The 17,278-nt window shown below is 40.6% G+C and overlaps 1 protein-coding gene across 7 annotated transcripts in view; it reads left to right on the forward strand.

Annotated features, from left to right (window-relative positions):
- The window catches only part of OTUD7A (OTU deubiquitinase 7A), a 146,841-nt gene that overhangs the window by 118,051 nt on the left and 11,512 nt on the right, over positions 1 to 17,278 (forward strand). For all 7 annotated transcript variants that reach the window (XM_055814774.1, XM_055814780.1, XM_055814785.1 and 4 more), the window contains 4 exons: positions 6,482 to 6,609; positions 8,449 to 8,598; positions 15,024 to 15,138; positions 15,388 to 15,472. In XM_055814774.1, coding sequence (XP_055670749.1) covers positions 6,482 to 6,609; positions 8,449 to 8,598; positions 15,024 to 15,138; positions 15,388 to 15,472 — 478 coding nt within the window. The remainder of the gene's footprint in view (positions 1 to 6,481; positions 6,610 to 8,448; positions 8,599 to 15,023; positions 15,139 to 15,387; positions 15,473 to 17,278) is intronic.

Raw genomic sequence — 17,278 nt, forward strand, 5'->3', positions numbered from 1 at the left:
TGAGATGGGGCATATTATGTTCTCTAGTTAGGTACTGTATTAAGAAAGCCTGAAAATTAGTCTTTGAATTGTAGATGAGATGTTCTCCTTTGGTGTCAGAATTAGCTAAAGCATCAGAAGTTGTATCTGCTTCAAAAGAGTCAGTGACAAGCCTACATCTGGAATTATGCTGCCTCATTCACCTGGAAGTTCCTTTTAGTTGTTTTTCAGAGTGAACTACATGCAAAGGAGATCAGCAATTGTCACTAAACCTCCAAAGTTTTCTTCTTTGAGAGCACTCTCATTCTGAGGCTTGGAGGTTGAAAAAAAAGGGAAAGATAAAGGGAGCACAGAAAAGCTTAATTCTTAAGTTCTTGTTTCTAACACGTAAAATCCTTCAAGCACTAAAGCAGAGCAAGCTAATTAACTATGAAGCAGATTCTTATTATGAAGCAGATTTGCACATCTCTCTGTAAATGTAAATAACAAATTTCAGAACGTAATTGTTTTGTTTATCTCCATTTACAAGCACAACCAGGGGTACTGAATTGAAGCAACTGCTCTGAAAAAAATAAAATGTCTTGTCCTCTGTTTTTATTAAGAGCCTAACTATGGCGATAACTGCTAAAGAAAAAATTCCAATCCATTCCTTCATTTTGCAGACTTAGCGTCAGTGAGAGATTTCAAAGCCTGTTCTAGTGCTAGATTGAATACTGCTGTTGTTCTCACTTCTTGAAAACCTAGTAGAGCTGAAAGCTAGATGTCTTGTTGTCTCGTGGTGTGGGCTAATACAGATTTTGAAAGTGAGTGGTATTCTTATTTAGTATTAACTGTCACCTTCCAGCTAGCAGTCTCGTATGCTGTTGGCACCATCTTATTAAGAAAGTCAAGTGGTTTTAAATGGGGAAGAAGGGAGAGAATATTGCTGTAATCTTCCTATGTGTCATTAGCATTTTATTTAAGGCAGAAACCCAGAACATTTAAACAGAAAGTGCCCCTCAAATGCATGCAGTCTCTGAGGTTTTGGGCTTGGTTAGGTGTTCAGAATATTTCAACGTACAATTCTTCATACAAAACTACTGTGCCTATCAAAACCCCTCATTTTATAGGTAACTTAGTTGAGATCATTTAACAAAGATGTTGCTTTAAAACTATATATGTCTAACCTGGTTGTCTATTATAGGAGGGCTGTTCCTTTTTAACTGTTAAGTATATGCAGCAGTTACAGGGTACAGATAGAAAGAGGTTCATTACAACAGTGTATCTTTCCCTTTTCACTGAAGTTTCAGTTGGCTAATAAATCTTCTCAGCTGGCCTATTTTCAGTTGATGTAAATTGTACTTAAGCCAAACACAGCCTGGAAATAATCAAATTGCTGTGGTGATTCAAATGTGCTATTACAGGCCGTCCTTCAGATCAGGAAACAGTGGATATCCCCCAGACTCTGGAAAAGAGATAAAATTCAAGGCAAAGGAGGGATCAGAATTATGTCATATTAAAACTAAGTACTAGTACCTATGCAGGGAATGGTTTTTTCTTTATTTAACAAGTTTTTGTTGAATTCAAGGTATTTCATTTCCTATTTGACAGATGGTTGCATCTCACATGCCACAGAAGATGTGTGACACAAAAGCATGCATTCCTACACAATTAAACACAAAATAACATTCAAACCAAAATAATCTAGGGTGAGTTAATTTAGGTTTTCTCTTTTATTATATGCCTTCAAAACTGCTTCCTTTATGTTGTTTTTACCTGAGAAAATACTGATATTTTTAAAGACTAAGAAATAAAAATTGGAACTCAAAACACTCTTGTTATGTATGTCCTTTAGTCGATGCAGTATAGCATGTTGTTGTGCCCCACCCCCCACACCACCAAGAAAAGAAGGGACATGTCCCATTACTGTGCAATTTTTTTGTGTTTTACTTGAAGCTCATTGCTGAAACACTGTGTAAAGAAATCAACAGATACATTCTTACACCTACCTACAGCGGGAATTTATGCTTGCTAGTAAGCTGTGGCTGTAGTCTATGTTTGTTTTAATTTTGGAATTCTTAACCAGGGAAAGAAGAGGTTTCAGAGACGGAACGGTGGCAGATTGAGATATGAACCCAGATTTCATTCTGGTCTCACGCTTGTACCTAATCACCAGGTTGAAGAACTTGATGCGTGTCATGTTGTTTCAGTACATCTCAACTGTCTGCAGGCATTGGTCTCTTGCTCTGTGTGAATCCTGAAACTTAATCTAAACTTGGAATAGCTGTTACGAGTCTGTTGGACAAACTGAGAGTCTGGAGCGTATGTATGGCAAAGAAAAGCAAGGTTACCGTAGGGAGCGGTTTAGAAGGAAATCCAAGGACGTGAAAACAGATCTTGCTCAGAGTTCACAGGCAAAAGAGAGGAGCAGCCAGCAGATAGCCAGCTGGAGCAGCAGGGTAGGTGACTTTTCCATTTCAGCTTTTTGAGTTTTTTTTTTTCATTACTGGCTACAGTACAAAGTAGATTTTCCATAAGAGAGACAATCTCTTTGGAGTGCTTAGTAGGTGTCTGCTCTGTTTGGTTTCGAGGTATCAGTGGTCCTGTAGGGTAGACTGAGGGGGTTTTAAATTTTTTTTTCCTTTCTTGTTAAGTTGTTCTTACAATCAAGATCAATTATTTAGAGTGCCCTGGTTAAGCAGGATTCTGCAATGCAGATTTATATGCTCTTATATATGTGGATTTCATTATTTAAAAATTAACTTTACATTAACTTTTCTTAAATTTCCTTTGGTTCCATGTTATAGTAACAAAACTATTTTGTCCACCATTTTCATGGCCATGTCATTAACATAAATAAAGATCAATGAAAAAAATGGAATGATAAGTGGATGAAAGGATGTGGCAGTATCTCTGGGTACTTGTTAATGACAGTTTTTCGTTCTCATTAATCTTTAGGAAAATTTGTACCGAATTCTCAGCAGTTACACTGACATAATATAAGATGGCCCACCTGAATTCATGGCAATGATGAAATAAAATTGAACATTGAAAAGGTTTCCCAGAAAGGCTGTGAAGTCTTCCTCCTTGGAGGTATTCAGAAACTGTCTGGACACGGTCCTGGGCATCTGGCTGTAGGCACCCCTGCTTGAATGGGGGTGCTGGACATGGGGACCTCCAGAGATCCCTTCCAGCTGCAGCCACGGTGGTTCTTCAGAAATGAGTGATGGAAACCAGCTGTGTCATAGAAGAGAAGGATTTGAAGGGCGGGAATATGATCAAAAATAGTGAATCACGCAACTTCATGATGTGATATTGAAGGATAAAAAAGCCCAGTGGAATGTTGGACCTTGTGCAGTCAGGCTTGACCAAAGCAGCTGACCAGAGGGGTGAAGGTCCTTCTGGTACAGCTGCATCTGAAATATGCCTTTCACTTCTAGAAACCTCATTTACTAGAAGATGAGGAATAATTAGAGGATTTAAAGAAAAACTTTAGGACTGATAGTCTGGAAATAGAACATGAGAAGATAGGCGGAAATCATTGTAGCATGTCATCTGGCCAGTGACATGATTCTTTTAACTTCTTTTAACTTTCTTTTAACTTTGGCTAACAAATTACTCTGAGGGTGACGTGATGGACTGCAAATGCTGAAAAGCTGAGACAGCCAACAACAGGGAGGAATTCATTAAGGAATATGAGATAAAATTACAAAATGCAGAATTTAGTTTGAACATCAGGAAAAATTTCTTGATGAGTTTGAGTTACAGGAAGAGTGATACAGGGAAGGAGAGGTGTCTCGCTGCTTGATCAGTTTGTGTCCTGCGTCAGCCTACTGTTAATATCTTCCATATGCTGCACTCCTGGGCTGGGATGAAAGATTTTAATGTAGACTTTCAGGGATGGGCTGGATGCCATCAGACCTGTGAGAAGGTTCCTGTATCTGTCCCACATTCTCTAGAGCAGTGCACGTACAGTTATGTTGGGTGCACTATTTTTCATATATAATGAAAATTAATGACAGGTAGTTATGGAAGTTCTCTGCACACCCAGCAATGACAGGACAATCGCTGCCTTCATTCAGGTGTGCCTGGGTGACGTTGCCCACCTTTATTTGCCTTGCCTCATGGAAGCTGTGCTCTGTGTGTTACACTTCCAAGCGGCGCTCAGCTGGGAATGACCATCTTCACTTCTGTCCGCCTCCCACAGCCTCACCGTTTTTCTGTCATCTTCCATCTAGTGTGTTCATGTCTGTCTTCTGGGCAGAGGCAACGCTTTAAGATGTGGTGGTGATATTAATGACATGAAACTTGAAAAATAGGAAAGGAGAAAACTGAAACCAAAGAGTCTATGAAATGCTTAAAAAGTCATAGAAGGGCTTGGAAGTGTTCAGCTAGAGATGTGGTGATTTTTACAGATTTATTCTTGCAGTCTAGATAATAGGATGATCTGTTTCCTAAATGATTGACTTTATAGGTTAGCTTTCCAAAGGGGCTGGGCATTCCCATTTCCTGGAAGATTGTGGGGCTGATCCAAGGCATACTGCTGCTACCTGGAAAAATGTTTTTTATTTTTGTCATTCAAGTCAGGTTTTTACTCTTAGCTGTTTTGGAGAACCCCGTTGCCTTTAGTCATCAGCAGCATATCCCTGGAAGTCAGCAGCACATGTTCTTTAATATAAAGTTTCTCTTTTCTTGCTGTCAAATGTTTTGAGCCATCAAACTGCACTTTTTGTAAGCTTTTTGGTAAAAGAGAACATTTAAAACAAGCTTAGCAATTGTGTTTGTCTCTTCATATACGAAGAAAAGGGTTTTTTTTGACATTTGTATAGGTTGGGAAAGTAAGACTGAAGTATTCAGATGAATAGGATAGCACAGGTATATTTTAAGGAATTTAGGGATTTTAGTCCATAAATTACACTGTAAGGATTTGCCTCTCTATTCGTGCGTGGTGGTTTAATGCTATTGATTTGTGTTGTTAAATGTGCACTTGTGATACTCAATGCTTTTGCAAATAGATGTATAGGCGGTAGGTGAATCTGACAGGGACTGGCTCCCTGGGTGCTTTAGAGCTTTTTAGTACTGATGTGAAAAAATTACAAATCTTGTTGTATGCATTTTTGGCTTTCCTAAATGTCTTATCTCTATGTTCTTCTAAGTAGTAGTAATGATGTAAGCTAACAGGACTTTCTCCAAGTAAGGATAATTAATTTAATAATATTTTTCCCCCCAAGATGTATATTCCATAACAGTATCAGCCATTTGAAAGGAAGAAACAACTCTTCAGAATGCAGAAGACTTCAAGCACTCTAATTGTCTTCCAGTTATATTTTACATAAATTTTTTATTTTTAAAAAAATTCCTTCCAAGAACAGCAGGTTTTTGTCATTGTCTTAAATTACTTGCTCATTGTGAAGTTGGATGAGGATTAACTCTGTTTACACCCATGGAATATCCTCAATAAAACATTTATTTTAATCTAAAATGAAGTATTATCTCTCCACTTTAAGTGCTCTCTATCTGCTCCAGCTAGATGGAGAATGGAGAGACTTATTAATTCCAGTGGTATTTGGATCAGAGCCGTAGAAGGCCAATGTAAAGAAAAGACTTGGGTTTCTCTGTAGTGCTGTCCTACTGTTTGAATTGTATGTTCTGCTCTCCTGCCATATAAGATATTTGTATTGATTCTTTTTATCTGTTTTCTGAAACACAAAGCTCCACTGGCAAAAATGCTTGGCCTTGTCTCACCTAACTACATCTCCATCTAGATTCCTTCTGCATTCTATAAAGAGAAATGAGAATTTTCATCTCATCTTTGGGCAAATGCTGCAGAGGAGAGGGATGATCCTGCTTCCAGATGTGCCTGTCATTTTGTTATCTGTGGAGGCAGTCAAGGTGAAATGGTTAGAATTCTGATTTTAGATGTCTGAAAGTAGGTGGCCTGTCATTGGGAAATCTAAAGGAAAATGAATCTCCCCTTCTTAAAAAGATATGTTTTGGAATAGTCAAAGAAAAAAAGCTGGTGACTTCATAAGTTACATTCCTTCTGCTCACATTGACGTCAGCATTTCTTACGCTGCCAAGGTAAACTCACCCCTGTTTGGTTCAGAGGGACTAGAAAAACACCTTTCATTGTAGAGTCTGTGTGCCAAGCGTGTCACATGAAATTGCATTTTTTGTGACAAAAGCAGATTTACACCAGGAGCTTGGCTAAGACTTACCTTCTTTATTGCCATTAGGCTACCAAACAGCATCAGAAAATAATGAATTTTGCTGACTACTAAACTGGTGGTGTGGAGTCTACAAGTGAAAACATTTTCTATGTTGCTATTATATTATTTCCAAAACAATATCTTCCTTTCCAGTTTCTTGTGTTACCTATTTCAATAATTGGAAATATGTGTTTCAGAAGAGTGGGAATATGAGTGATAAGGAAGAAGAAATAGCTGCTGTGACATGTTGGTTCACTAAAGTTGCAATGGTTGGTTCAAGTTGGTTCAAAAGGTGTCAATTCTGTGTCTTCCAGAGTTGATAATTCAGAAGATCCAGTGTATGAGAGCTTAGAAGAGTTCCACGTTTTTGTCTTAGCCCATATTTTGAGAAGACCTATTGTTGTAGTAGCAGACACAATGTTGCGAGACTCAGGGGGAGAAGGTAAGAGTTCTTCATTAGAAATGTATGTACCTACATAAATTGAATTAATCATAAACAAAAGAGCCAGCTGTAACACATCTGAGTGTTTAGGGGTTAGCTGCTGCCTTTTTGTGGAGGTGGGGGGAAGAGCAGAATGTTAATCCCTTTCTACTAGATAAAAGTAAAAAATACAAGATAATTATGTAAGTCTCATGGAAAACCTGTTTATCCTAGATGTTTACTATTAACTTAATAACCACCAAATTACAGAGCACAACACATTTCTTACTGGTCTGTGTTAACAAGGTTCCAATTTTGCTGTGTTATCTTAGTGCCCCTTAAAACTCTGCATAGATCTATCTAATCTGACTTGGGAAAACTGAATTTTGAATGTGTGTAGATCGGCTTTTTGTTTGTACTAGCTCCTTTGCAGCCTCTTGTTCAAGAGTTTCCAGAATGTTTTATTCAGTTTGCACATGTGAACACACAAATGTTAGATCCGTATGTGGAACCAACTGGACAACTCTCTGAACAGGACTTGAATGATTAAATTAGTCTCTTTCACTTTCTACCGTGAACTAATAGAATACTAACTATTGATAGTATGATGCTTAACTAAAGGGGAATGATTGGTTGATTAAAGGGGGATATTGAACATGTGGTAGAGTTTACAGAAATATACTTCCACAGGGAAATGCTGGGTAATTTCAGTTTCTGTGCAAGTTGTGAACTGCCAGGTAGGAGTTGTATGGTTGCTGTCCACTCTGACAGACTCCATCACTATTGCTCCATCTCCTCATAATTCCCCTCCGCACACTTTCACTTCCTTGACCCAATCTGATTCTGCACAGTAATAACAGTGTTTTGTTCACCACTGGCCTCATATGGACCAGCATGATCAAGTTACCTCAGTTTAATGGTTTAATGTACAAAGTACCGGTTTTCAGAAAGACTAATAACTTTGTCAAATTTGGACAGACTCACCAAAATGTAGATCTGTGCCTCAAACTCAATGCTGTTCTTCATCCCAAAGTCTGGACACAGCAGACTCTTCAAAGAAAAAGCCTCTAGTAAAAACAGTGCATTGTTTGGGGTTACTTTTTCCTTATGCTCATTTTGGAAATATTTCAGCAATAAGGATTCATATTTTCACAGCTGAAGGAAATATGATGGGTTAGAAGCAAACACATTGAGAGGATTTTCCTGCCCAAACTTGCTGTTTCCCATAATTATAAACAAGCACAGAATCTCTCAAAGCTCTACCTTTACAGATGCAGCATCCCATTCAAATTCTATTTGTGGAATTTTTTAATCTTTCCTTACGTTCATTATATATACATACATATACACATTCATACATATATGATGTGATAACATGTGCGTGTGGACTATAAACATGTTTGTAATGTTTCTCATAGAAATCTGTTAATGCAAGGCACAAGCAGAGTATGTTACCAAAAGAGCCGGTAGTGTATTTACTGTGGCTTATTAGAAAATATCTTGTACCTGAAAGCATTACAGGAAGGTACCAATCTGGATACATGTGTGAGAATCATTAGGATTTCATTACAAGACCTTAATATCTTTACTAGTAAACAATTAGAGCAAGAAAAATATATGTGTAAGAACAAAAAGTTTTCATTATTGTTCTTAGTATATTTTCTGATGTTTTTATGATGAAATTTTACCTGTTGTTATGACTGTTTTCTGCACTGATTACTCCACTTTAGGCTGCTCACCTGGAGCTCTGAAAATGTTGTAGCACAATTGTTACACACAATAGAACCAACATAACTGTCTGTTCTTTGACATAATTTTAAAATATACATACATATATATAAAACACATTTTTCTTTGCAGCATTTGCACCTATACCATTTGGAGGAATTTATTTGCCACTTGAAGTTCTACCTAACAGATGCCATTGCTCACCTCTTGTGCTAGCCTACGATCAGGCCCATTTCTCCGCACTTGTTTCCATGGAACAAAAAGATCAACAGAGAGAACAAGGTATGCTATAAACACGGCAGCACAAGGGTGTGTGTCGAATGCAATGCCCAAAGCACTTTCTGATACCTGTCGGTGTATTTATCTATCAGAAAGGAAACAATAGCCACTAAATTTTATTGCTGTATTAGGAGCCTAAGTGGTCTAATCACAAGACGAGGAGCCAAGAACTCTTCAGTCCTAATCCTTGTGCTATCACTGTCTGTCTTTGGTGCTTAAACCTTTTCCGTCAATTCCATATATGTAAATAGGTATAATCAGAGCTACCTGCTGTGCTTCTGTGTTCTTGAAGGCATTTGTTAATTTGGGTTAGTAAAGTAAAGATTAAGTATGAGTCAGATTACTAGTGAAAACTCGCGTAATGGAAAAGTCTCTCTTCTAGTGTGCTAAATGCACTTCTCATTTAAAAACGTTTGGTAGAGATGTTTTATCATCTTGCTGTCTTCTGCTTTACTTTAGAACACTGACAACAAAGTCTGACCAGGTATTTCTGTGTCAAGTTTGAGCTTCCTGTATATGGGATTGGGAGTGACAAGAGTTTCAGGACTGGATTTGTTCCTGCATCAGTAGCCTAGGAGCTAGCTATTCCTGCCCTTGTTTGGAAGAACTGTTTGCTTCATAGTAGAATACTGTGAGATGGACTCCTATGTGTCTTTGCTCCTTTTGTTGGGAAGGGAAAAGTGTATTGGCAAAACCATGGTGAGCCTTTAGAAAAATTCAGTGCAGTTTTGCTATTAGGTATGAGTCCTCCTGGGTTTTTTCTTTTGCCTGATGACACTGCAGGGGTGTTTTGATACCATGTAAAGTAAACATGGAATGTGTGCTGGTTGTTGTGATCTCCTGACTGAATTTCATTTAGTCCTCCTTCCTAGAAAGCAATTTAGAGGCAAGTAAATACCTTCATTTAATTCCCTAATCCTGTGTGCATTTCATCTGATTTTGTATATATTAAACATTTGCCATGCTTGTGAGACAGTCAGCGTGATGCAGCTGTGTAAAGTAGAGAGAAAGACATTAATTAAAATGATGCAACAGAGGAAAGAAACTCTCAAACAACAGGTTTTGTTGCAGACATCTTCATGCTAGAATTTGACATGTAGTTAAGTCATCCTTCTTGGAAGGAGCACAGGGTGTTTTATATGAGGTTGTGTGAGATGGGAAACACTCTGCTAAGGGATGCAGGTGGTATTGGCAAACTTTGTGTTGGTGAAGAGGAGACTAAATCGTAAGACAGAAACAGAGAAGAAGATTGCTCTAGATGTCAGCTATTCAGTGGGAAAATCAATCCAGCCCAACTGTTGAGCCTTCAGGGGCACATAGCTCTGTCAGGGGTGTGTAGATAGGTGCTCGGCAATAGGTCTGGCCTTTGCAGTTCACAGCGGGACACTGCAGCTGCTTCCAGCCCTCCGTCTGTAGAGGAGCGGCTCTTAGGAATATCCTTTTCACATAGGAACCATTTCCAAAGCAGTACACTGAGGTGTGATGTGAAACGCCTTGTGAGGAATGAAAGTTTGCAAAGGAAACCATTTTAATACAATAATGTGATACGAATAAAGACAGAGTTTTGAAGAGCCTCTTTAAGGATACTGTTCCACTGTTGGTAGTTGCTGATGATACGATGCAGCCAGGACTGTAATGTCAGCGTGCCGTTAGGTTAGCAGCTCCTGCATGTATGTCTATGTTACAAATCATAGAGTTGTCCTGTTGTACAACATGCCTCTGTGTCTTTGGTCTAGGTCTTTTTAGGTCCATTGGTGGTGAAAAATTACAATTTCTGGAGTAGGCAGTCTTGTTTCTTCCTGTCTAAGAACTGGGATTGGAATATCACTAGCCTGACAGTAACATCATTTATTTCAGGCACCTCCATCTGACTTCATACAATACTTCATTGTCACAGGTCTTACAACAGCCTATGTGTATAAATAATTTGATTGAGTACACAGACATAACAATCTCTGCAATAACTTTGCAGACAGAGTAACTGCCACCCACCAAACCTTTTGCTATTGTGCTATCCTTGAAGTGACAAGATTGACAAAAGGCAGTGAGGGAAACGACTGCTCGGTTGCTCTGACCCCACCTCTCAGTACGCGTTTAAGTATGCAGCGATACACCTTGGTGCCCCCTACTGAAGCATTCCCAATATCACAAGCCGTATATTCCTGTTAATTGCAGGCTGCAAGATCTTGGGTTTGATAACAAGGTCACATACTTGATTTCTCCCACAAGTGCTATCAATAATGTTAAATATACTTGTGGTTAGAAACTGTCTTTCTGTAGGCATTTCCTACACCTGTAGTCGCACAGGAAAGGTGCTGGAAGAGAAGAAGCTCCCAAAGATCCAGCACAGCATCAGTAACATTAAATACTGGCTTTGCTCGTGTTCAAGTTCATCCAGGTTAATTACAGGGGCTGTTGAATCAAAATAGTGAGTATTATGATCTGATTTTACATGTTTCACTGCAGGGCCTTGAATACACAGGCTTCAATTCTGTGGCACAGCAGAGAGCCCTTGGCATTAAGTCTGGGATGAAGGGAATGCTTTAGCTTTCCGCTGCCAAGCTGGTTGCTGTTAGAGACTGCAGCATCTAACAGCGGCCACAGCATTGCTATTGTCCTTCAGATGCTGTGGCAGGAAATAGATTGGCACAAGGATGCTCTAATAACGCCTTATTTTTTGTACCTTGTCAGCGTAGAGATGCTGGCAGCTTTGGCACAGGGGCAGGGAGAGCCACAGTTGTTAAAGCAGAAAACACTGCACAGGTGCCACAGCACAGGTGTCACAGCACACGGCCGGATTTTGAACTGCCGGAATGCAGCTGAGAGCTGAGCACTACAGCTTCTTACAATGAGCATCTCCGATAACCAGGCTGTTCATGGCTTACAGTATTTGTACTCTGACCATGTAACGGGATGTCAGGAGCAGTGCCTGAAGCTAGCTGTCTGAATACTGCATGTACATACACACGTGTGTAAACTGCTCCGCAGCGTTCTTTTAGAGGAGACAGTATGGCCTGTACTTGTGCAGTATGTGTGGCCAAATAGATGCCAATGCAAACACCTGAAGTTCTGCCTTGGCGTATAGTTAGTTTATCAGATCATTGTGAGCACTGCTATAAATGTATGTAAAGAGAGAAAGCATGCTAACATCCTCTTGTCTGAAGAGGATTTAAAACACTTTTTGATATGTCTTCTTTTTACCAGCACACAGCTGGCGTTCTGACGGCCACTGAGAGCCCTCTTGTTCTGAAACCCACAACATCTAATTAAAAACCTGTAAATACTTTTGTATTCATGCAGGCTGTATTTATGCAGGTGTTTGGGATCTTTGTTTATGGACAATAAAGAGCAGCTCTCAACTGCCCCCAGGAGTGCTTCGTTGAACTTGGAGCTTGCTGTGCTGCCGCACTTTGCCATGCTGCCACGCACTGCCGCCCAGCCAGCAGTGAAATGGCTGCCCCCAGCCCATTTGCAGTAACAAGTGGGAGAGGTGGACGGTGGTTTGTAACAGCAGCATATCGGTGTCTGTGTCAGCATTTTATTTTACTAGTATTTTCGGCACTAGTTAAATTGTTCTTCTTTCTAGAAGATGAACAATGACACTTGAGGCATGGAGATGAGTGCTGGGAAGCACTGTGACTTGGCAGCACAGACGGTAGTGCACCCAGCTGGGGAATGGTGTGAAAGTCCACCCTGTGCCTCTTAAAACTGCCACGGACAAACCAGTTGCTGTTACTTGTGACGTATCCCATCTGTCAGCATTAGGACTTGTAGAGTGTGTTCCAAATAGTGTCACTTCAGCTAGTGAGCATCCCAACCCAAGCGTCACTGCGCTGCCACACCACAGCTGCAAGCTCCAATGCGGCTGGGCATCAGGAAGCTGCTACAGTCTGGTTTGGTTTAGAAATTCATGTGGAGGAACCTGCTCGCAGCCCTAATATTAAAGTACTCTTGTCAGGAATGTGGGGAAATCCTACAAGGAACCCCCGCTGTCAAACAGAGTTCGCAGAGAGAGAGGAGGTCTCTTGCAATGAAGACAGAATTTTAAAACTCCATTATTTTAGCAGATACTTTTTGCGTGAAGATGGTAGCGCTCCATTCCAGCCTCACAGTATCCCTTACCATGAGTATACAGTTTCCATTCACCTCAGAGTTTGAAAAATAATAGTTAACAAATTTCTGTGGGAAGATGGAGACAGTATAGGTCATAATGTGTGCATTAGTTAAAACAGCAGTGATATGCTACAGATAATCAGCTCTAAACTTTGTTTGGTACTTTGATATTAAGACTTCAATAAAACTATCACTAAACATTTCTAATAGGTTATTTTCAGTGTCACTAGTAACAGCCAGCTTTAAAAAAGGATTCCTTTAAAGAATTGTGTCTAAAAATTACTATTTATTGAATATGTGAAAATTAGTTAGTTTCAAGGTGTCCTTAGAAAAGAGACTCAAATTTACTTTTTGAGGTTTGCATCCCAAAGAGACAGAGTCAACTGTCTGCACAGTTCTTTGGCCCAGGCTTGCCAACATCTGCTTCCAGCTCACATTCCCAGTTCTCTGCCAGGCTGCACCTGTAAGGTCAGGTGCTACCGGAGGTGGAAGCGTTGTGTTTCACTTATTATGCTGCTCTTTTCTAAGTTGCCTTCTTCCTTTAAACAGTTGATAAATTGCACTGTAAGGTCAGTTGTAAATCCAGTCAGTACTTGCTAGTAATTCAGTTAATTGGCAGGGTATGTGTTTTCCTTGTGAAATGTGATCAGTTAATTGTGTTCTCAGCTATTGCAGCCCCGTTGTTGCAATAATTTCACTGAAGGCAGCAGAGTAAGCCCTCATATTACACCGATAAGTGTTGAAAAGTTTATTCAGTTGTCACCTGTGCTGTAGGTGTCTTGTGTTCTCATGCCTCAGGAGCTCGCTTTACAGTGTATTTGGAATTGCAGAGGTATCCTCTCTGGTACTTACTCACATTGAGTTTCTTTAACGAGCTAAATTTTCTTACAATATTAATTTCTGTGCTTGCATCTAACAGTGGTATCTGCAACTGATGTTGATTAATCTCCAGCTGTTCTTATATTAACTTACTTTAACATGTTCACTGTTGCCATTAATATGGGGAAAGTATTTCAAGAATTGCCTGCTATAAGCAGTAGGGGGCAACACATCCACGGAATTTGTGGAAGTTTGACCTTTTTATTTCCAGTCTGCAAAGATGACAAAATACGTATATTTTCTGCGGTTGTTGTCGAACTGTCTGAACCAAATACTGACTTCACTGTGTTAATCTAAAATGCAGGTTTAAAATTTCCTGCATTCTACTAGGTGAGGAACAATATTGAACCAAAAATGCTGTACCTTTGTATTAACAACAAATGTTTTCTGAACTGCAGAAAAGATTATAAACACCATATAACCAGTAAGTGCAATTAATTTTCAATAATTCAGTGCCACGATGTTTGGGTGATTTCTCCAGGTTTTGTTGCCCTTTGGTGCTCCTGGAATGAATACCTAGGCAAAGTCCTTAAGGACCTAGTATAGAAAATTCCTTGATTGGTGTTCAGAGGAGCAGCAGTGATGAGGAAGCCACCCAGTCCTTCAACAGCTTTTGCTTTGTTTCTGACGAAATGGAAGCACGTTGCTGGCTTTGATTAAAGCTGACAGTGCTTTTCTCTTAGTTCCTTGCTGGTGCTGAATGCTCAACGCTAAAATCAGAGCGCAGGCCCTGTGCTGCGTGTGAAGCGGGGTGGCACGTGTCAGAAGGCAGAGCCCTAGCGGGGAGGGAAGGGCTGGAAGAACCAGAACAGGCAGTGATGCTGGGCTGTGACAGCAGTAATGGTCTTTTCACTGCACTCGAGACAGGCCTCCAACTGACCTCTTAACACATATATATGTCAATCTATGCATCTCGATTATGCTAATTCACAGTTTGAGTCCAAAATTGCTGTAACTACCGTTTGCTTTGTTTCTTAATGATGTTATCAATATATTTTTGTTCCTTTGGCATTGGAAAACAGAAAGATACTAAGATGAGGTGACAAAATAATTAACAAGTATGTGCATCTGTGTGAGAGGCAGTAAGAGTATTTCAACTTTCTATTGCTTTCTGCTTTTCTAATGGCTCTGTCTGTTGTGCATTACAAAATGGCAATATTGTTCTCCCAGAGGTCTCCCCCGGCCCCTCCCCCCCCAGGTAACTGTCTTTCACTCCAAGAGCAATCAGTGTATTAACCTCTCCCTCACCTGTTCTGTTGCACAAACATCAAAACAGGGAAATGGAGCTTGGTATAAATCGTTTGTGGTGCTCTGGATGTGGCTATTCTGCAGCACACTTCAACCATTTATGCTGCTTTTCACAGCTGAATCATTTTTCATTGTTGTTGTTTTTGTCCTCCCCCTGTCCCCCCATCCTTATGTCTTCTCTACTTCAGCGGTGATCCCCCTGACTGACTCTGAACACAAGTTACTGCCTTTGCACTTTGCGGTCGATCCTGGGAAAGACTGGGAGTGGGGAAAAGATGACAATGATAACACCAGACTGGCCAAGTAAGACCTTTCTGTAACTTTAGTGTTAAGCATTAAAATGTCTGGAGCCATACCTGATTGAAGTACGGGGAGAGCTTCTAGCAGACAGACAGGGCTTTGTTCGTGCTCTCTGCTTACATGGCAGAGGACAGGGGTGGGTGTCCGGTGGGTGGTCACGTTCAGGCTGCTGTTACATCTCTCGCTGTTAACAAGTACTGCTTTTTCTTTGAGGCTTTTTGACTGTTTGTTCCCTTCTTTTTTCATCCTTAGTTTGATTCTGTCTCTCGAGGCAAAGCTTAATCTTCTGCACAGCTATATGAATGTAACGTGGATACGCATACCATCTGAGACACGGGTAAGGTGAACCTCCCCCTTGATCAAAACAAGAGGCGAGTTCTGAGGCGTGACAGGGTGTTGCACAGGGTGGGCTGCCTGGAGACACCTCGGTGTCCTAGCAGCAGGGACAAGTCACTCGTGGCACGTCACCATTGCAGTCAGGCTTATAGATTTTTCTACTTATTTGTTTCAATAACACGGTTGCTTGGTTTTTTTGCAACTCGTACTCTGTTCTGAAATGTATTTTCTAGCTTAATCTTTCTGTTACTTATTTCAGTAGTCCGTGTAGTTCAGAAAAACCTTAAAACAGACCTTTTCTCACCATTGTTTTCTCAGAACTTTGGCTTGTTCTCCTAATGCCACTGTTAGGTCACCAGTCCCAAGTCCTTTCTCTTTCAGAGAATACATTTGCACCCCATTGGACAGCTCCCAGTTTAGAGTGGCTGACAAGAGGCCACAGACTGGCACTAAACTGGAGCCTGGTTCTTTCAGAAAGCGATTTTAGAACCATGCCCAACTGGCACCTAGTCAGCCGCAAATTTCTCTGCAAATTACATTGAATAGATTGAGGCGTTAGTCTGGAGGCAAAAGGTTGCTAGGAGAGGGTGGATGTGATTTAGACAGCCTACACAGATGGGGTTTGAAAAGAGGGAAAGAACACAAAAGGAGAAAGCATTTAACAGGCTGCAAGAGGGGGAAAATCCATTTTTCTACAGTTTCTACAGTGGTAGCTACCACGTCAGAAAAAGGAGAGGCAAAATGGTCCTGTAGTTGTAAGCTCTGAGCCTGAAATTTGTGAGAGCACACGAGCGTGGCCAGGTCCCCTTAGCACTGGGTTTCTCCTTTGCCAGTTGCAGGGAGAGAGAAAGCAAGGGACACAGGCATTGAGGATTCTTCTGTGACTACTTAGTTTTACCATTTTCTTACTTACAAAGTAACAGCATTGCTCCCTGCTGAGTGCTGGGGTGCTCAGGCAATTGAGAGAGAAAGGACATTTAAGTAGCCAGGGACAAGAAGCAGGCATGCATTTCTATACTGCAAGTATATACATCTGCAGAGCTCTGAATCGTTATGGTTAGTTAAATGTTTCATATTCGTCTCTAGCAGAATTTAGCTTCATGGTGCCTGAAAGCAAGGCTAAGTTTTGCAGGAGTAAATGAACACAGCCACATTTTAAAGTATCCTAGGATCCTCATTACTGCATATTCAAGAAAGATGTTCTATTACCTTACCTAAAATACAAATTGGAACTCGGACTTCTGACACCAGTTTTATCTGCATTGTACTTCCAGTCAGAATGAATGCACCTTATTGTATTTCTCAGTCTACTTGCTGAAGTTTAATATTTCGGGCAAGATGTTTAGCTCTGGTCTGGTGCAGCACACCTTTGATTTTCATGCACCAGAGACCTGAACAATGAAGAAACCAATTTAAATAAGTTGGGTTTTGAACACGATGAATTTTGAAATACTGCTAATGCACAGGTTTGTGTGCTGCATCCCCCTCTCAGCTTTCAGCAGAACCTCATTTCTCTTCCATCAAAATACTGTCGTTTTCTTTCCATGCTCTGTCCTCCCCCCTGGCTGAGAGGCAGCCTGTGTCATAGGTGCTTCCTGCTGAAGGGCCGATCCCTGCTGCCAGCCACGCAGCGGGGCGGCACAAGCAGGGCGGCTGTGTGCCCGCATCTGCCATTGATCAGGCACTGGTTGTCACAGAACCTCTGGATGACCGACCTCTGTCCTACAAACATGCTTGAAATGAGCCAAAAGCCACAGCAGGAATAAGCAAGATACATAGTCAGCACAGCCAAATGAGCTGCTTTATT

Source organism: Falco peregrinus, chromosome 1 (assembly GCF_023634155.1).
Source record: "Falco peregrinus isolate bFalPer1 chromosome 1, bFalPer1.pri, whole genome shotgun sequence".
NCBI lineage: Eukaryota > Metazoa > Chordata > Aves > Falconiformes > Falconidae > Falco > Falco peregrinus.